The sequence below is a fragment of the Anolis carolinensis genome, chromosome 5 (assembly GCF_035594765.1).
Source record: "Anolis carolinensis isolate JA03-04 chromosome 5, rAnoCar3.1.pri, whole genome shotgun sequence".
Lineage (NCBI taxonomy): Eukaryota > Metazoa > Chordata > Lepidosauria > Squamata > Dactyloidae > Anolis > Anolis carolinensis.
Genome location: NC_085845.1, coordinates 112,094,699 through 112,116,111, shown reverse-complemented (window position 1 = coordinate 112,116,111; position 21,413 = coordinate 112,094,699). Strand labels below are relative to the sequence as shown.

Genomic DNA, 21,413 nt, shown 5'->3' with positions numbered 1-21,413 from the left:
AAACACTAACCCTGGACAGTTACAGGATGGGTTTCCGTCAGTATCATGGCATGGCAAGAAACAGCTTCATTGTGCCGGCTTTCATACTTCACACTGCAATGAGTAGACAGAAGTGAAGGAGAGGAGGCATAAGGCGTTGTGGGAGAGGAGCTTCCTATATCATACTTTTGAACTCAGCTTGGATGTACTGAGATAATACTAGAGTAGTGCTATTTGAAATGGCCCTGTTTCCTGAACCATTTAATGCTGTTCCCTTGAGAGTTTTCAGGAAAGAAAGAGTTGTATGGATTTAATCTAAATTGTTTTTAATACTAATGATGTTTAATACTATTTTAATATTTGTATATTTTAAATTGTATTGTAATGCTTTTAATGTTAGCCACTTTGAATCTCACTATGGAGCCCTGGTGGCGAAGTGCGTTAAAGCTCTGAGCTGCTGAACTTGCAGACCGAAAGGTCCCAGGTTCAAACCCCGGGAGTGGCGGGAGCGGCCGCTGTTAGCTCCAGCTCCTGCCAACCTAGCAGTTTGAAAACATGCCAATGTGAGTAGATCAATAGATACCGCTCCGGCAAGAAGGTAAGGGCGTGCCATGCAGTCATGCCGGCCACATGACCTTGGAGGTGTCTACGGACAACGCCAGCTCTTTGGCTTAGAAATGGAGATGAGCACCAACCCCCAGAGTCAGACATGACTGGACTTAACGTCAGGGGAAACCTTTACCTTACCTATGGAGAAAAAAAGCAAGATAAATAAACATAACAACAACAACAACAACAATATCAAACTGCACAAACTCTGGCACAAGCCAGTAAAGGTGGTCCCAGTGGTGATCAGCACACTGGGTGCAATACCTAAAGACCTTGGCCAACATTTAAAAACAATTGGAGCTGACAAAATCTCCATCTGTCAATTGCAAAAAGGCCACCCTATTCGGATCTGCACACATTATTCGCTGATACATCACATAGTCCTAGACCCTTGAGAAGTGTCCGATGTGGGATCCAATACAAACGCCAGCATAGTGATCTTGTTTGCTATGTGCTAATCTTGTTTTGTATGAAATAAAAATAATAGTCAATGGGCACAAATATAATGCTGGTCCCTGGTTCGTTGTGAGAGGTCTTCCATATCTTCCGGTCTTCCATATCTGATATATTAAGAAACACTAGTATTACCTGAAAATACTTTTGACAGAAACAAGGTTTTTCTTCCTCAAAAAAGAAAGAAGCTTCAAGGGGATGTCTTTTGAACAGAGAAGTAGGTTATGAAAGAGGATATGTAACTCTCTTCTCACTGAATGCTTCTCTGGCCTAAATGTCTCCAATATCCCTCTGCCCAGTGCATGATTTCTAACATTTGTTTCTAAAATTTGTGATTGTGCTCCAATCGCAGGGCTTGATTTCAAGAGTAGAGAACCTCAACCTTCAGATGTTATCAGGGTACAGCTCCCACTATCTATAACACTATGTTAACAACATTTGGGGGAAAATATCTGTTCCTAGTTTGAAAGTATTGTTTTCTGCTCGGGCTCTGGCGCAGGCTGGAAAGCAGCTGCAATGAATCGCTGCGGTGAATCACTTTGACCAGGAGGTCATGAGTTCGAGGCCCACTCGGAGCCTATGTTTGTTTGTCTTTGTTCTATGTTAAAAGGCATTGAATGTTTGCCTATATGTGTAATGTAGGTCCCCTTCGAGTCCCCTTCGAGGTGAGAAGGGCGGAATATAAATGCTGTAAATAAATAAATAAATAAATTGTGTGGCACTTACTTTGAAAGTAGTTTTACTCCAGAAATATAGTGGCTGCCACAAACTATGTTGAATTAGTTGAGACTCGAGATATTCATTGACAAACTATAGCAAAATGTGGTGCAAAAAGTTTTTGCAGTTTAATAAACTTTTCCCATGTTTTTATGATAGAACATATTAGGAAATGACATTTATAACCCAGGAACAAAAATAGTGTTACATAGTGTAATTGTTTGTCATAATGGAGGCAGATGAAAGGTGCATCTGGAGGGCTAGTACATCCCATGAGTTTCAGTGTAACACCATTATGTCCATAAGTTGCCAAAAACACATTGCCCTCTGCTTATTGTTTCTATTTTTTAAAAACATTCCATCTTTCACCCCACCCTTCATTTCTTACTGATTTTCCACATGTCAAGGGAAATTTCAATCAATGAATACAGGTTTGGGGCAGGTCTGTAATTTCTTCATTTTATGAAATGTCCATGGAATCTCCTCTCTTACAGTCCTAATTTGATTATGTTGATAGCTGCAAATAGAAGGAGTTATTAGATCTGGGGCAAGAATAGGCTTCAATTTTAATATTGACATTTCCAGAAATCCATTAGCATCAGCATTCTTGACGTCTCCAATGCGAGTGCCTACAGGGCCATTTTGATAAACACTCTATAGAGACATAATTGTTTCTCTACTAGAAGGCTTATGGCTGTGTTTTCAGAAGTGACTCATGATGAGGGTTTTTGTTTGTTTGTTTTTTCCCTTTTGAAATGAGCCGGGGAGCTGATTCTCAGAGGACAAATGTCAATATGAACGGAATAAATGGCTCATTTAGGATGTTTCGAGCTAGAGGCAGGAAGTGTATACACGTAGGGTTGTATGCATTACTAATTATAGGTACCATTTAAATATCAATGGGTCTTTGTCTTTGTGGTGGTGATTATTGTAGAGAGATCCTCAGTGTGCATGTTTTTAACTTGAAGGGTTTGCTAAAAAAAAAAAACCCTAAAGAAGTATCCCACAAAAAAGAGGAACAAAGAAAGTATGCAGGTACTATTTCTCACTTATTGGATTTCTGAAAAATTGGGCTGCGGCAGTAATGTAGTAATACTTGATTTTTTAAGACTGCTTTTCTTGGACCCTCGTTATCTCAAATAATCCAGGACCTCTATTCTTATGATGACAATGAGAGAATACAGGTTGAGAGGGATTGTTTGCCTGCCTTCATAGTCAGTGCAAGATTTGTATCTGCATTCCATAGCTTATATTCATACCCTAATGCACTGCACCCGCTGCTTTAGTTTGTCTCTCCAGCTTGCAGTTCTCAGACATCTATAGTCTTCTAAAGTGATTTTTGTAATTCCTGATAAAGTAAGAATCTCAAATGTTTGGCTGAAATAGCTGTTACAGTAGACCTTTTTCAGTCCAGATGCTCTTATAAAAGTTTCTATTTTATTCTAATGTTCTGTGAATAATAATAACACTTTATTTATATTCCGCCCTTCTCTCCGTGGGGACTCAGAGCGGATTATAGTATAAACAGATACGGGCAAACATTCAATGCCTTGTTATAATACAGTGAGACATACAGATACAGACAAAGGCAAAGGCTTCTCCTTTCATTTCCGGCTTTGGAGGCGGTGCTCATCTCTGGCTCTGGGGGAGATACTCTTCTCCATTTTCAGGCCAAGGAACATGTGTTGTCACCTCCTGATCATGGGACCGGCATGACTGCTTGGAGCGTCTTTATGCCTTTCCTGCCAAAGCAGTACCTATTTATATACTCACATTTGCATGTTTTTGAACTGCTAGGTTGGCAGGAGCTAGGGCTAATAGCAGGAGCTCACCCCATCCCGCAGATTCAAACTGCCAGCCTTCAGGTCAGCAGTTCAGCAGTACAAGAGTTTAACCCACTGCACCACAAGGACTCTTTCGACAGAGCAGGTTATGCTCACTATTTTACAAAATATTTTACATTAAAATGTTATACTACAGGCCTACCTTTCAGAGTTTTTATAAAGTTTACCCTGTCAAATGAAAAATTATCCACAGATAATTTAGGAAATATCTCTTGCAGCCATCTTTAAAATATTTTGAGGAAAATATATGGGAATCACTTTAGAAACGAAATTAGAATGCAGAACTTTAGGTAGAAGAACTGAGATATTAAATTTGGTCCTCAACTTCATTCCTTTTACTCATAAAACGATTTGAATATCTGTTCCCCTTTTCTATGGTTTGGATACAATTCTTACTGGAGAGATGAGGCAAATAAATACCTCCCCAATGTGGTCTTATTGAACAAAGTTCAGTTATAAGGGCAAGACTGAGACAGTAAAGGGTCAATTTTGAATATCAGTGTGTGTTCCTGACACCTAATTTTTTTTTTTTTAAATCTGTGTTAGCTTTTAGACCTAAGCTATAGTCTATACATACTTTAATTAATTCTGATATGACTGAATTACTGTATATACTCGAGTATAAGCCTAGTTTTTCAGCCCTTTTTTAAGACTGAAAAAGCCCCCTTGGCTTATACTCGGGTGAGGGTCCTGGTTGGTTTATATTTGGGTCAGCTTATACTCGAGAATATATGGTACATTTATTATTTTTCTCTATTATTATTGGTATTATTACATTTATTATTTTTCTCTATTAATGTTGCTACTATTACATTTATTTTACTCTATTTTTATTATTATTAACACATTTATTATTTCACTCTGATCTTATTATTATTATTATTGCATGTATTATTTTACTCTATTTATTATTACATGTATTATTTTCCTGTATTTATTATTATTATTATCACATGTATTATTTTACTCTATTATTATTAAAAGGATAAATAAGCACATTTACATTGAAGAAGATGAGAACAATAATTTGATCAGAGTTGGACAGTCTTATCTTAAATTTGAGCCATATGTAAATATTCAAAAACATTTAACCTACTGATGCCTCAATTAATGTAATTTTATTGGTCTCTATTTTTATTTCTGAAATTTACCACATTCGGCTTATACTGGAGTCAATGTTTTCCCAGTTTTTTTGTGGTAAAATTAGGTGCCTCGGCTTATATTCAGGTCAGCTTATACTCGAGTATATATGGTATATCTAAACATTCACTATGTGTGCATTTTCTTGTGAAATGATAAAGAAGTGTCTTTTAATGAATGTCTTTTGGTTCATTTTTGGGATCATAACGTAATCATTTCTTTGCTGTAGAACAGAGTCAACAGAACCATGATGTTTGAAGTCTTTTGATTTAATAGAAAAAAATAGTGCATTAAACAAGCATGTCTCTGTTGTTTTGTTAAGTTTCTGTGTCCTTGAATTTGCAGGTGGCAAAGATACCATAACATTCAGTGATCCTACCCTTCCCATTATCCAGAGATCTCAGTCACCATTGCTAACTGTTACTGAGAAGTCTCAACAGAAGAAAGAAGGTAAGCACATGGGGTCATGGAAGAATGTGTGGAAGATGTTGTCAAGTGAGTACATTCTTCCACTATTTCTGAATGTTTAAGTAGATTTTAGAAAAGGAAAAGTAGATTCATAAAGTTGGAAGGGACCACAAGGATCATCCAGTCCATCCTATGGCCACCTAGGCTTTGTTGCAGTGGTTCTCAACCTGTGAGTCCCCAGGGATTTTGGCCTACAACTTCCAGAAATTCCAGCCATTTCACCAGCTGTTAGGGTTTCTGGGAATTGAAGGCCAAAACATCTGGGGACCCACAGGTTGAAAAACCACCGCTTTGTTGTAAAACTTCTGGAGAAGGCAACTCCATCGCATTCTGAAGCAGCCTATTATACTGCTGAACAGCTGTTACTATCAGGGAGTTCTTCCTAATGTTTAACTGGAATGTATTTTCCTGTAATTTGAATCCATTGTTCCATATCCTAGTTTCTAGGATAAAAAGCTTGCTTCCTCTTCCATGTGACATCCTTTCAAATATTCAAACATTAGTTTCATGTTACCTCTTAGTTTTAAGATAATTTTGAATGCGGATCCTGCCTTCCAAGATATTTACTACCCTTCCTAATTTGCTGTCATATGAAAACTACTATCATCTGCAAATTGCATGGCCTCTATTCAATAATTTATACCACTGGGTCTAGGAGAGAACTCTGTGACAGCTCACTCATCACTTCTCTTCAGGATGAGGAAGAGTCATTGGTGAAAATCTTTTGGGTTTGGCCACTCAACCAATTGCAAATCCCAGTAACAGTAGCATTGTCTATTGCTCATATTTTACTAGTCTGTTCGCAAAAATGTCATGGGGTACTTTGTCAAAGATCTTACTGAAATCAAGATACCCTACATCCACATTCTACATTCCCTTCATCTACCAAATTTGCAAGGCCACCAAGGTCCATTCTCTGGGGACTGACACTGTTGCTCTTGTGTTCCTCATCCTTACTTATAATGGAGAGAATGTCAAATACATTCTGTAACTCCAGACTCACAGAATGATCACTGGTTCTTCTAATTCTTTATGTCACTTTGTTCAAATGTCTACATCTTGTGTTTGAGAAACTGCCTCCTTCTTGGAGATATCTCATGTGTGTTCCTCATCCAGGACAGGCTCCTCCACTATAGCCAAGAAAACCTCGTTTTCTAACATGCTGAAGAGTAGATACTCTGTCCTAAGGGAATCCTATCACAGGATTGTCTTGGCATGATTTGATCAGAGGATGTTTGTCTTTGCTTTCCTCTGAGGCTAAGAAAGAGTGACTTTTCCTAGGTAACCCAGTGGGATTTGGATCCTGGTCTCCAGAGTCCTAATCCAACACTGCAACCATTATACACCCAGGCTCTCAAGGCACTACCTATGAACAATTTCTGAAAAATTGAAAAAAGTGTTCTGATTTTACAAAGATTGTTGGCGCTTTAAACAGTACTTGACCTCTCTCCACCTTAATTATTCTGGTTTCATGTAATTGCCAGTAAGGGAGACAGTGGTTTTATGCCTGGCTTCATGCTAAGTAGCTTATTATGGAAAGAGGGTCTTCATGTCCTAAAGATCCAAGTGGAAATATCTTTCCCAATTTACAATTGAGAGAGCAAAATTAAAGTACTTGAGCGTGCTACTGTTTTCCAGAGGTCTTTGTGTTTCCTAAGAGTATCTTTGCAGAGGGAAGATGGAATCCTGATAGTCTTTTTTGAAGTCAGCAGACTGTACAATTCAGTGCCAACTAATTTTAACAGGTGACAGTAGATGGCCATGTTCTTCTGGATCAAACCATATAGCTATCACTTCTCAGCATGGTAGAAAATAAATATGCACTGTGTTTCTTTAAAGGGCTTTCCTGGTCACAAGTGCCTTTGTAGGCTACTGTCTAGCTTTATTTCAACTCAACAGCAATTGTCGTAGAAACAATTATTTTCATTGTCCGTTCAAATTGGAATAAATGTATTGATTTGATGCTACCTGTATTCCATATATACTTGTGTGTGTGTGTGTGTGTGTACACACACACACACACACACACACACACACACAAATAAATCACAATATTAATAAATATTCTTTTTAAAATTTCCCCAAAGCCATGAAAGATATAGTTCATTTGAGGAGGTTTTTTTGTACACAGCTACATGTGTGTACGTGTGGCTTAATATATACACTTTTTTTTCGTGTCAGGAGCAACCAGAGTTGCTTCTGGAGTGAGAGAATTGGCCGTCTGCAAGGACTTTGCCCAGGGGATGCCTGGATGTTTTTGATGTTTTTACCATCCTTGTGGGAGGCTTCTCTCATGTCCCTGCATGGAGCTGGAGCTGATAGAGGGAGCTCATCCGCATTCTCCCCGGGTGGGATTCGAACCTGGCAGCTTTCAGGTCAGCAACACAACCTTCAAGTCACAAGGCTTTTATCCCCTTGGCCACCGGAGGCTCCAATATATACACATGTGTAGAGGAGAACTGGTTGGAAAACAGGAGGTTAAAACTCAAAATGCAATATTTATTTATTTGTTTGTTTGTTTGTTTAGAAATTTCCACTACATGAAGAATATTTAGGATTCTCAAACCACAAGTGGGTGGAGGAAAAGAATGAACCCATCTGGGAACAGATATGTATCAGTGTCAATGCTTGCCCTTTTCTTTTCCCAGTTCTCTTGCACAAGTCTTGTGTAATCTATAGCATTATAATAAAATAATAGTAATAAATTTTATTTCTACCCCACCACCATCTCCCCAAAGGGACTCAGGGTGGCCAACAAAATACAGCGAAGTGCCACATATAGATAATACATAAATATGAAATGATAAAACCCACAAAATTACAACCACACACATACATAATTACAATGCAAAACATTAAAATTCATAAAATGCAGTCATAGCTGCAAATAAAAACAAGTTGTTTCAATTGACATAGCCCAGTGCTGATGTGATGCCCACAGTAAGTCCTTGGACAAATCCTTAAAAACCTTTGTAAGATCAAAGGCTTGCTTAAAAAGCCATGTTTTTAAGCTGGAACGGAAGGCTTGTAGCGAAGGGGCTAATCTGATCTATCTACGGAGGGCATTCCAGAGCCGGGGAACCACCACCGAGAAGGCCCTCTCTCATCCCCACCAACCATATTTGAAACAGTGGTGGGATAGAAGGAAGGGCCTCCCTATCAGACCTCAATGCCAATGCCAGTTAATAGAAGGAGATGCGGTCTCAAAGATAGGTTGGACCCAAAGCATATATTATCTAGAAGATACACAAGAATTGAGATTTATTGAAAAGCAGGGGGAGCACATGGATGTAGAATCCACCTTTGCTTACAGATATAGAATATTAACCCCCGTTTTGCTCTTCATCTTCCATGATCTTATTCTTTACATTAGGGGTTGGAATTATGTGGTCTATGGGCCTCATGTCGCCCCTTGGGGAGAATTATGAATGCCCCTTGAGTTTCTCCCTCTCCAAATGAACCACAAACATCTGACATTCCCTCCCCACCTCCAAAAAAACCAGTTCCAAAGAAATCTTACAATTATAAAACTCTGCCAGTGCCGGTTTGGCTGAGTAATGCTGTTTCAGGTGATTTCACTTGACCCCAAGACAGGCAAAGCAAAGAACCAACTCTAAAGAACAGAGATTACAACTTGATCAGCTTGACTGGATTATGATAGAGTAGACTTTCCGTTATGTAACTCATAGATTATTCCTTTTTTGGTATTGGACACTTGGCCTTTTAAAGAACATTCCTATGTGTACCCTCCAGCAGTAGGTATTACACTTTAAAGTGAATACAAATTTGAGTTTCCTTTGTAGTTCTTACTCAGACAGCTCGGATACATAGCCTACAGTTTCTACCAGTTCTTCATAATAATTAGAACATGACTTTTCTTTGATTTTTTTTTTTTAAAATCTATCACAGTGTCAGATAAAATCTGACTGCAGGGCTGATTTAGTTCCATGAACTTGGTCAGCTGATTTTCTTTTCTTCTCTGATACAAAATAAGCTTAATTTGAAGAGGTCTATTAACCATACTGTCATAAAATATTGCAAGAAGGGTAACCTCAATTATCTAGCAGGCTCTGGGCCTGATTATGCCATCAAATTAACAAGTAGGCAAGCTGCTTTCTCCACACCTTAGTGGTAGGATAAGGTGCTTTACTGGCAATCCTGTATCTTTTATGAAAGTGCACTGTGTTTTGTGATGTGTTTGAATGACCTACAGCCAAGTTTTTCAGTATACCGGTATATCAAAACTTTTTTGTAAGGCAATTAGAAAATCAGCATTTTATAATATGAAAATATTTTTTGCATAATGTTTAGTTTACACAAGCTATTCTGAATCTGAGCCCCTAGTGTCACAGCAGCTTACTGTCACTGGTTCGAATCTGGGAAGAGGAGTGAGCTCCCTCTGTTAGCCCCAGCTTCTGCCAACCTAGCAGTTTGAAAACATGCAAATGTGAGTAGATCAATAGGTTCCGCTCTTTTTTTTAAATGTATTTTTATTGAGATCTTTTAATACAGTGCTTAAAAACTGGGGGAAAATCACATTTTGGGGAAGGGGGATGTACTGGTAAGGGGAGGGTGGTTAGGGAGGGGGTACTTCATGCAAGAGGGGGGAGAGGAGAGTATAGAAAGGGGTGTGTGTGAGGTGGAATGATTTAAGAGTGTGTATTCTTCATTTGTTTAACTCTGCAGATTTCATCATCAGATGACCATTCCTCTTATGACGAGTGTCCTGCTCAATTATGGGTGTTTCCTTTTTCCTCTTCCAAGAGCTCTAATCTCTATTTCTTTTCCTCTGATTCTAGCATTCTTTGTCTTATGTATTCCTCGAAATTTGACCAATCCGTTTCTTTTATTGGGTTTCCTTGTTGTTTCTTCATTAGGAATGTCAGCTTGTCCATATTCTTTATATCACTTATCTTTATCAGCCACTGGTCTGTTGTAGGTACTTGGTTTGATCTCCAGATTCTTGCAAAAACAATTCTGGCCCCCGTGACTAAATAATTTAAGATCTTTTCTTCATTTTTTCCTAAGTTCGTGTTAGTCACCCCTAACAGATATAATTCTGGTCTAAATGGTAAGTCTTTTTTCAATATTTTCCGGGATTCTTTGTGTATTTCTGTCCAATATTTCTTCGTTTTAGTACATGTCCACCACATGTGGAAAAAATTTCCCTCTTTCTCCTGGCATTTCCAGCATTTCGTTCGTTTATCTTTCTTGTAGTGACCTAATTTTTTCGGAGTTATGTACCATCTATATCATTTTGAACTGGTTTTCTCTAAGATCCGAGGCGTAATTAAATTTCATATTTTTCCCCCATAACTTTTCCCATTCTTTGTATAGGATTGGTCTTCCTATATCCCTTGCCCACTGAGTCATACATGTCTTTACATGTTCAGTTTCAGTATCCCATTCCAGTAATTTTTTGTATATTTTTGTGATCAACTTATTTTCCGAGTTCAGAAATTTTTCCCAGTCCGAATCCAAATTCATGAAACCTTTCTGTTTATCTTTGTTGAATTGCTCCTTTATTTGTCTGTAGTGTAGCCATGTTATTTGCGGGGATAATTTCTGTAATTCTTCTTGTGATCTTAAAAGGTAATCATTATCCTGTCTTATAACCATGACCTTATATGTTGGCCAGTTCAGTTTTCCTCGTTGTTCCTTCAATATTATTTCTAGAGGCGCTAACCACAGTGGGGTTTTGGGGAACATCCTGTTTCTATATTTTATCCATATCTTGTTCAGTGAGTCAGACACGGCTAGACTTAACGTCTAGGGAAAATCTTTACCTTTACTATTCTGAATCTAGAACTCAAATTTGGAATATAGTAGCTGGGTGGCAAGGGAGGTACAATGGGTAAGTGAAAGCAATAGAAGGCCTATAAATGGGGAAAACAGACTTATGTTAGATTTAAACAATTCAGGCAGGAGCACATCTTCTCCAGGGCCTTTTCCTGTTTTTAATTTTTGAAGTAAATCTTCATTTTCCTCTCTAGAAACTGGTGGCTAATCAGGGGCATCAATGATTCTAGGCACTTCCTCGGCAGGTTCTGGGCCACTAAATATTTCCTCAAAATATGTTTGCCATGTATAAGCTGCAATTTGAGAGTCCAGATGAGGTTGCAAGGGCCTTAACCCTGAGTGCACCATATTCCAGAATTTAACCTCATCCCTTTGCTTAACTGCCAAGGCCAGCTTTATCCAGTTTTGCCTGTTATATTCAAATTTCTTTCTTTTTAAGAGGGTCTTATATTGTGGATGTTTTTCACTCAAACTTTTATAAGTGTGTTCAGTCCCGTTTTTATTGGCTGCTCTGATAGACTGGGATAGGACCTTTTTTAGACCCCTACATTCTGCATTGAACCAGCTTCCCTTACCTGGCTTGTAGGTTTTGGCAGGTTCTGCATGGATCTGCAGGGAGGTAATAATTTGCTGATAACCCTCTATTGGGTCTGCAGTACCTTTGAGGATCTTGTCTCTACAAGTTACCAATATTGGTCCATTGAGTAACTTAACTCTCAAAGGCTCAGGCCCCTTGAGCTGTCTAGGCCCCGCAAAGACTAGGTCCAATGGGTATTTATTTCGCAATCTGGGTTGCTCTACATCTATTTTTATCACTAATTTTGTAATGAAGTATGAATTTTTGGTTTACAGATGTTATGTTTAATTGTGTGTTTATGTTTTAAAAGGGTAAGTATTACAGTTATTGCATTTCAGCACTCAGAGGCTGGTTGCCATGGAGAAGTAGGCGGAGCCAATTGCCGTTTAGTTGAAGAAGTGCAGAGTTTAAAAAAGAGAGTCAGTCTGTGCTCTGAGGAGGCGCAGGGAAGATTGATTCCAGGTTGATGGGATCAAGGAGGCTCAATTGTTCATTTTGAGTCGGTTTTTAAAATAAATTTGGTGACTTATTTAATGTAGTCTGTGACCTGGTAAGGCACAGAGAATCTGTGACTGTGGTTTGAAGTCACTGGATAGTCCAAGTTTTGAAGTAACAGTTGGAAAGGAGTAGAGGAATAGGTTTTAACTACTTTGAGTAAAAGAAGTGACACTTTAGAGAATTTAATTCATCTCATTCTAATATTGTAACTGTTAATAAGAATACCTCTATGTGAGAAACATCATTGTAACCACTAAGCTTTGTGCCTGAATAAACTTGTTATTGTTCTTCCAACATCTAAGCCTCTGTCACATATATTCTAAACCAAGTTACGCTACCCTTTAAAGTAAAAGGTATCCTCCCTGAGTCTTTGGTGGTTTGCATCTTTACAAATTGATGGCAGTTGTTATAAACATCTTCACAAATTTAATGGGGGGGATGATCAATTTCTGGGTGTACATCCACTATAAAAGTTTGGACTGGTGATAACAGCCCTGGTGAGATTATAAAATATGGGTATAGTAGAAAGTTCTAGGTTCAATACCCAGTGATTAACACCTTAAGATAAGGCCTGATCTAATAATTACAGTCTAAAGAATAAAAATATCAATACTAGAGTCTAAGATCTTAAATTGGTACACCATAGTTGATTATTACAAAGCTGTACAGCAGTAAGATCATGAAATGGATCCAGTTTATGTATACATTGGTGTTCAGAGATGCTCCCTTTTCCGTGACTCGTATAGCCAAAATATAGAACTTAATCCTTCTGTCAGATTTTATGTAATATTGTTGATAAATGGTGCTACAAGGGTCCAGGAAAGGTGTTGCTTGCAGGAATCGGCTTTCTGAGACTGTTAGGTAGGACAAGGCCCAAACTGTGTCCACAAGAATATTTATATCTGTACGGTATATGAGAACACAAAAGGCTGATAAAATCTCCTGAACTGTCTCCATAGGTGCGGGATCCTTATTCTCAGCTTCAGATATCAGGACTAGCTATGGGGATAGAGAAGGGTATGCCAACTCAAAGTTTGATGCGAAAGCATATTTCACATTCATCATTGGATATATGAAGCACAAACCTATCTGGATCTAATGAAGCTGACTTTTCCCATGTATGAAACACAGGGCCCATCTACACTGCCATATAATGCAGTTTGAAACTTCATTATACGATCAATGTAAATTCATATGATGCAATTCAATGCAGATAAACTGCATTGCAGGGCTGCGTAGATGTTCTCTGATTTCTTCGCTTTCCACTTACAAATGGTCAACATGGGGCAGGAGTGAGAGATGCAGATTTGCTCCTGTTATTATGCAGTACCCCATGGGCCTTCTTAATGATAGAAACATCACTTGGACTTACCTTCTCATGAGAAATTAACAATAAGCCATTGCAGAAACAAAGCCCTTCATATAGAGAGTGAATATCCAAAATATATACTTGTGGGCACCTGATTGCACTGCCATTTTGCTGTTCTTCACATAGTATTTATTAAATATGCATGAAGTATTAATGTATTGCACTTAATGTTTCCAGTGGGAAATAAAAACTTCTTTTTCCTTAATTTTTTGGTATCTTTCTGACCCCCTATTTTTTTTTTTACATTTTCTTAGCCTTTCCTCCAGTTTCATATGCCCCCAAATAACAGAAAACTAATCGTTAATGGCTGTCATACTAATTAATACCCATGGGGTTTGTGCATCTTAGCTGTGGCTTCAGGCTGCCTCCAGACTCGGTGTAATTTTAAAATAGTGTCATGTGGATTCAAGTGAGTTGGATTGAGCTTAGATTTTGTTCTCAGGCTTCATCCTACACACTCAGTTTAAGGGTCACTTTTTACATTAGCAGTGTTGCAAGAGTCTCTTTCTTGCTGCTTCATTCCATGCTACTCGGATAATGTTTGTGTCCAAGAGCTGAGTTGGCGAGGACAAGCTACTCTTGTCTTCGCCAGCAATGTCCTCGCCTTATCACAATTTTTTTGTGGTGATTAACAAACTCATATGTCCCTGTACACATGGTTCCCGGAATATTTTTCAGCACCCTACTGTATCATTGTCAGTAACATGAAAGTTGCATTTAAGTAGACTGAATGGAAAATACACAGTTCGAATATGTGTCAGGTATCAGATGTGACGGCATTGCCCTAATAAACGACAATTGACTGAAAACAATGTGCCCAACCTCTCCCTCTTCTTCATTCTTCCTCCTCTCCATTCACATCACAATTTAAAATCCCAAAGAACTAGAGAAACAGCAGTTGTCCATTGTATTTGATCTCAGAAACTCATACTATAATTACTAAGTACAGTAGAGTCTCACTTATCCAACGTTCTGGATTATCCGATGCATTTTTGTAGTCAATGTTTTCAATATATCATGATATCTTGGTGCTAAATTTGTAAATACAGTAATTACTACATAGCATTAATGTGTAATGAACTACTTTTTCTGTCAAATTTGTTGTATAATATGATGTTTTGGTGCTTAATTTGTAAAATCATAACCTATTTTGATGTTTAATAGGCTTTCTCTTAATCTCTCCTTATTATCCAACATATTCGTTTATCCAGCATTCTGCCGGCCCGTTTATATTGGATAAGTGAGACTCTACTGTATGTATCAGGCTATGGAACTGTATTCTGATCCTGAAGGAAGCACTCACTAGTGTATAGGCACAACATATGTTTTAGGCATAATAAACCATATATTTGGACCAATTCATAGAGTAGAATAGAAAACTCTAACCTGATTTACTCTGAGTAACTGTATTTTCAAAGGCAACAATATGAAAGAAAGCATGAATAAGTTACGTTTTTATTGGACTCCTGTGTCTTATCAGAAGAAGGGAGTTTTGCATATACAGTAGAGTCTCACTTATCCAAGCTAAACGGGCTGGAAGAGGCTTGGATAAGCGAATATCTTGGATAATAAGGAGGGATTAAGGAAAAGCCTATTAAACATCAAATTAGGTAATGATTTTACAAATTAAGCACCAAAACATCATGTTTTACTACAAATTTGACAGAAAAAGTAGTTCAATATGCAGTAATATTATGTTGTAATTGCTGTATTTACGAATTTAGCACCAAAATATCATGATATATTGAAAACATTGACTACAAAAATGGCTTGGATAATCCAGAAGCTTGGATAAGCGAGGCTTGGATAAGTGAGACTCTACTGTATTTCCAATCCTTGTGGATAAAACAGTGATATCACTAGGCTTGATGTCACCCAGTGCTGTATCTCATGGTGTCAACATTATGGAACTCTTCCCATACTAGACTACATTTAGTAGAATCTCCAAATATCCATACCCCTCTCACCCGTCTTGCATCCTAAGATTGTGCATGAGTGTGTGCATTGCTCTCTTTCTGTCCTTGCACACCTCTCTCCAAACCAGTGGTTCTCAATCTGGGGTCCCCAGATATTTTTGGCCTCCTAGAAATCCTAACAGCTGGTAAACTGGCTGGGATTTCTGGGAGCTGCAGGCCAAAAACATCTGGGGACCCCAGGTTGAGAACCACTGCTCCAAACCCTCATGCTTGTTGTTGCTCTCTCTGGCGATATCACCTGGTTTGGACCATACCCTCCCAGTGATGTAACTGGGATAAAACCTTCTTTGGCTTCCTTCAGGTGGTTCTCAATTGGGCATTCCTGAAAGGAATGTTCTTCCTCAGCATATGCCAGAAGATCATTTTCATCTATTTTATGTATGTTCAGCTGTAGCTTCTGCCCATACCAATCTGACACTTCCCTCTTTTTCCCTTCTAGGACATCACACAAGAGAACTGGAGGACTTCTGTACTACTGAAACAAAACAAACATTTCTGGAGGAAGCGGTTGCAGTTTCTGAGGATTCCCAAACAAACCCAAACAACAGTAACAAAGACAATCATTTTCATCCACCATTACCGCAATTTCCTTCAGAGGACGATGATGTAAATGGGTTTGGGAATGAAATCATTGAGTTGACAGAAGAACAGGCAGCTGCAGAACAAAAAGGGAGCAGAGAAGAATGTCTCACAGAGAGCCAGACAGCAAGTCAGCCAGAGCTCAGCAGCTTCTCTGAAGGTGAATCTCCTTCATCCAGTCCTCCTCCCTATGACTCCACAGAACCATCCAACCTGGAGAATGAACATACACATGAGAACCAACCTGAGGCAGAAGAAGCAGAAGACTTGGAAACTGTCACTGAAAACATTGATGACAAAAAGGATGAAAATGATGGCACAAGGTCCATTGACAATGATGAAAAAATCACTCCTGTGGTTCCAGACTTAAGTAACACCCCAGACGATAGCTCTGAAGCACTGGAACTAAGTGACAGTCCTCTTGCTCTGGATTCACTGTGATTGTTTTAACCATCAAGGAACTTTTTCTCAAGCTTCAAACTTTTCCCATCAAATTTTTGTTTTGTTTTTTAAATATATATATACCAATGAAAATGTTTGCCCCGCCAACTCTGGTATATATATAAAAAACGAGCTGATCCTAGATAAAAATTTGAAAGGAGCAGAATGATCATGATGGCTTTCAGAGTTCTTCCCTCTGCTATTTGCTGTGATTAACATTACTCGATAGAGTGACATAATTGAGAGTAATGGGACCCGACACCCCATCATTATGCTTTATCATGTCAGTTATATCTCTGTCTCTTTAGTATGTGTATTTTTGGCATAGTGCCTGCTTGAGTGCATCTTGAGAGGCTGAAATGTCAGGAACAGGGGAGGAGTGGTAAGTCTGATTAAGCAGATTGAATCAGCAACAATAATATATAAAGATGCCAGTGAGCTATTTTGCTTGTTTCTCATTGGTTTGGGGTTTTTTGATAGCAGAGTGGGCTTAACACTAAATAATAAATGGCCTCAGCTGTAGCTGGTTGTTCTGTATACATAGCCCTGACCAGGTCAGTTTTTTCTCTCCCCATCTCCTGCATTTGAATGAGATTATCCCAACAAGTACAACAGTTCAAGTATATATGTTAACCTAAGTGACACTGACGAGATATGTTCTAAAGCTCTTAACCATGTGTGTTTAACAACTCTCTCTCTCCTCCCCATCTCTTTCTGCCTCCTCCTTTTATCCTTAAAAATGGCTGCCTGCCTGTCTTCTGCTTCTATATGATATGCAACTGCTGCTCTTGACAACTTCCAGTCTTATCTTTCAGCAGTTCACTGGTTCCTCTAGCCTTGGTTTATATTTTGCATGGCAACCAGGTACTGTTCATCCAACCTAGAAGTTGGATTCCGTGTTGGAATAACCTTTTTGGGACCTAAAGACAGGAATGCCTCCTTTGCTTCCATATAAGCAATGTTAAGCTTGGACTGCACACTTTTGAAGGAAGATCTTTTTTTCCTTTTCCTTCTTTTTCACAAGCTCTATAGCAGCAATTCTCAACCTGGGGGTTGGGACCCCTGGGGGGGTCGCGAGGGGATATCAGAGGGGTCGCCAGACACCATCACAAAATACATATTTCTGATGGTCTTAAGAACCTCTTTGGCAGAGAAGGCTGAAGATCTCGCAGCCTGTTCTCTTATTTTATGGAAACGGACAGCAAATCCTGTCGATGTGGGCGAATTACGAGGGCTATCCAGAAAGTTCATTATGTTTTGGAATTAAAAATAAAGTATAGGAGAAAACATTTACCATATTCAGTTGAAAGCCAGACCCAAATACCAGTTCTCACCATAGTCCCCATTGAAATCTAGGCAGTTATCATAGCGATAAAAGCGTTCTGAACCAGGCTGGCTTCTGTTCCCTCAGCTGTGCATGTGCTGCGCTCAGCTTTCCCCATGATCTTCCTGGATCGCTCTTCTGTTTTGCAAATGCTTGCAAGGGAGGTTTTTTGGGACAGGAAAGGTATGCTTCTTGCAAAACCTTAGAAGAGCGCCTTGCAAGCATTTGCAAAACAAAAGAGCGATCCAGGAAGATCATGGGGAAAGCTGAGCGCAGCACATGCACAGGTGAGGGAAGGGAAGCCAGCCTGGTTCAGGACACAAGCCAGGCGGGAATGTTGGGGTTGGGGGAGGGCTTTCCAAACACTTTTATCGCTATGATAACTGCCTAGATTTCAATGGCGACTATGGTGAGAACTGGTATTTATTTGGGTCTGGCTTTCAACTGAATATGGTAAATGTTTTCTCCTATACTTTATTTTTAATTCCAAAATGTAATGAACTTTCTGGATAACCCTCGTATAACTCCCAACCTCTGAGGTCAGTCCCCTTGAAACCCCACTGGTATTCAAAGTTTGGCATGTTGGGTATGTGTGGCAAGTTTATTAGTTCCATCACCAGTTTGGTACAGAGTATTCTCTGAGTGTTGGTGAACTACAACTCCCAGAATTAAAAAAACAGCCTCGCCAACCTCACCTGTAATCAATGTTAGCCATGTAGATAGTATGCCAAGTTTGGTGCAGATCAATTGTGTGCTGGGTTCAGGGTGCTCTTTGATTGTAGCTTAACTCTTAATCCCAAGAACTACAACTCCCAAATGACAAAATTAATCCCCTTTCCCCACCCCACCAGTATTCAAATGTGGGCATATCGGGTATTTGTGCCAAATTTGGTCCAGTGAATGAAAATACATCCTGCATATCAGATATTTACATTACGATTCATAACAGTAGAAAAATGACAGCTATGAATTAGCAACGAAAATAATTTTAAGGTTTGGGGGTCACTGCAACATGAGGAACTGTATTAAGGGGTTGTGGCATTAGGAAGATTGAGAACCACTGCTCTATAGAATGTAGTTGAAATTCCACCTTTTGCAGCCATTTCTCCCTGCAATGGCAATCAGTTAACTTGCAGCGGGAGACAGTCTTGAGGGCCTCTTAGCCTGCAAAGTGAAGCCTTCCATAGCCCTACTTTCAATGACGCTGAAGTATTTCTCTTTGGTTTCCAGGAAGAGAGGGGCTGGAGAATATTTATTATGGATGTTTTGCAGCTGTTGAACTAAAGGGAGGTCTGATTTCTGTGGAGGTTCCTTTGTTTGCTTCGAAAACAAGAAACAATCTCAGCAGCTGTAGAGCTTGCCTGGGCCTCCAGCCGTAGAGGCAATTTTCCTGCTGGCTTGGGAACCTAATTGCCTGTAAATGTTCATTTCTCACTCTTAGAACTTAAAACCAATCGGAGAGGGGATTAATCCAAATTTAACAATGCCACTCATAAGGAACAAGGAAGTCCTTCCTGTACCGAGCATTATTTGACAGAATAAAAAACCTGCCAGCTGTGCTTTCTTAGGCTCTGCTTGTTAGCAGGTTCACACTGGAAGCAGGGGGAGATCTGGCCCTTGCGAGTTAGGAGGGAGTTACTTAAGGACTCTTTGAATGTTGCTGTTCCAAATAGCATAGTCAGTGGTGAGTGGATGCTGCAGTCCAAAAATATATGGAGATCTACAGTAGAGTCTCACTTATCCAAGCTAAACGGGCCGACAGAAGCTTGGATAAGTGAATATCTTGGATAATAAGGAGGGATTAAGGAAAAGCCTATTAAACATCAAATTAGGTTATGATTTTACAAATTAAGCACCAAAACTTCATGTTATACAACAAATTTGACAGATAAAGTAGTTCAATATGCAGTAATGTTGTTGTAATTACTGTATTTACGAATTTAGCACCAAAATATCACGATATATTGAAAACATTGACTACAAAAATGGCTTGGATTATCCAGAGGCTTGGATAAGCGAGGCTTGGATAAGTGAGACTCTACTGTACGTGTTTTCTTACTTTCTGTTGTAAGCAAATTGAGTCAGCTAGCATGTGTGGCTCCGATCAGAGGACTCCCAAGTGAACATGCACCTTATAGTTCATAAAAGACTAAATCCAAGATCGTTTGAGATAAACAGTTCTTTCTCTGATCAGAATTGCCTAGACTTCTGAAAGTTATTTGATTTGTTCTAACAGGTGGGTGTTAGTCAGAGAGACCTATTTCATAACATCTGGGTTCATCCTACTTATTATTTCCTTTTGCAAAGAAACAAAGACATCACGGCAGGGAGAAGGTGAGAATAAGAACGTGGTCTGGTTGAGTAGCACTTGAGAGAACTTGTAGCTACGTGTGAAAAAGATCTTGGAGTCCTCGTGGACAACAAGTTAAACATGAGCCTACAATGTGATGTGGCGGTGAAAAAAGCCAATGGGATTTTGGCCTGTATAAATAGGGGTATAGCGCCTAGATCCAGGGAGGTCATGCTACCCCTCTATTCTGCCTTGGTCAGACCACACCTGGAATACTGTGTCCAATTCTGGGCACCACAATTGAAGGGAGATGTTGACAACCTGGAAAGTGTCCAGAGGAGGGCAATTAAAATGATCAAGGCTCTGGAGAACAAGCTCTATGAGGAGTGGCTTAAAGAACTGGGCATGTTTAGCCTGCAGAAGAGAAGGCTGAGAGGAGTCATGATAGCCATGTATAAATATGTGAGGGAAAGTCATTGGGAGGAGGGAAGAAGCTTTTTTTCTGCTGCCCTGAAGACTAGGGTGTGAAACAACGGCTTTAAACTGCGGGAAAGGAGATTCCACTTGAACATTAGAGAGAACTTCCTCACTGTGAGAGAGAGCTGTTTAGCAGTGGAATTCTCTGCCGAGTGTGGTGGAGTCTACTTCTTTGGAGGCTTTTAAGCAGAGGCTAAATGGCCATCTGTCAGGAGTGCTTTGAGTGCGATTTTCCTGCTTCTTGGCAGAGGGTTGGACTGGATGGCCCATGAGGTCTCTTCCACCTCTATGATTCTCTATAGCAGATAGGAAAGCTTTTTGGTAGATATATTTGCTTGTCCAAAGGATGTGGATTGGTTGCTCATAAACTACAATATTTGCAAAGAGAAAAGTTGCATGTTGGATTTTCATAATTCCCCCTCCCAATCTTTTCAGATGTTCTGTGCAGGTACCACCCCAAAAAACTACAAAACAAAACAAAATATTTGCAATGGTCCTTTAATACTTCATTGCATTATATTCCTCTTTTCATCTCACTCTTTTTTAACAAACGTTGGTCCAAATATTGTTGTCTCGTGCATTATTTTTAAAAAGCTTAAATCATTGGTTAGTTTGCATAATTTCATTCTTCATAGTGGAGTGGGGGAGAAAGGGGGGAGTTTGACGTTATCTCTTGAATTTGTGGTACTGTTGCTTTTATTGATAGAGTAGCTGACAATGTTATTGACTCAGCATAGCGTTTGTGCTTTTATTGGTAAAATAACAGATAGCCTTATTGTCTCGATTTGTTGTGATAGGAATGACAAATCTGATATAGTGGAAAGAATAATGAATGTGCCCCATACTCATGAATATGAAATTCTGGATTTTTGC

General features: G+C 39.2%; 1 protein-coding gene across 2 annotated transcripts in view; it reads left to right on the top strand.

Moving 5' to 3' along the window:
* Nucleotides 1-16,986, top strand: part of ccdc149 (coiled-coil domain containing 149) — a 109,697-nt gene extending 92,711 nt beyond the window's left edge. For both annotated transcript variants that reach the window (XM_062982171.1, XM_062982172.1), the window contains 2 exons: nt 5,088-5,192; nt 15,869-16,986. In XM_062982171.1, coding sequence (XP_062838241.1) covers nt 5,088-5,192; nt 15,869-16,449 — 686 coding nt within the window. In that variant the 3' untranslated portion in view covers nt 16,450-16,986. The remainder of the gene's footprint in view (nt 1-5,087; nt 5,193-15,868) is intronic.
* Nucleotides 16,987-21,413: the final 4,427 nt, after the last annotated feature.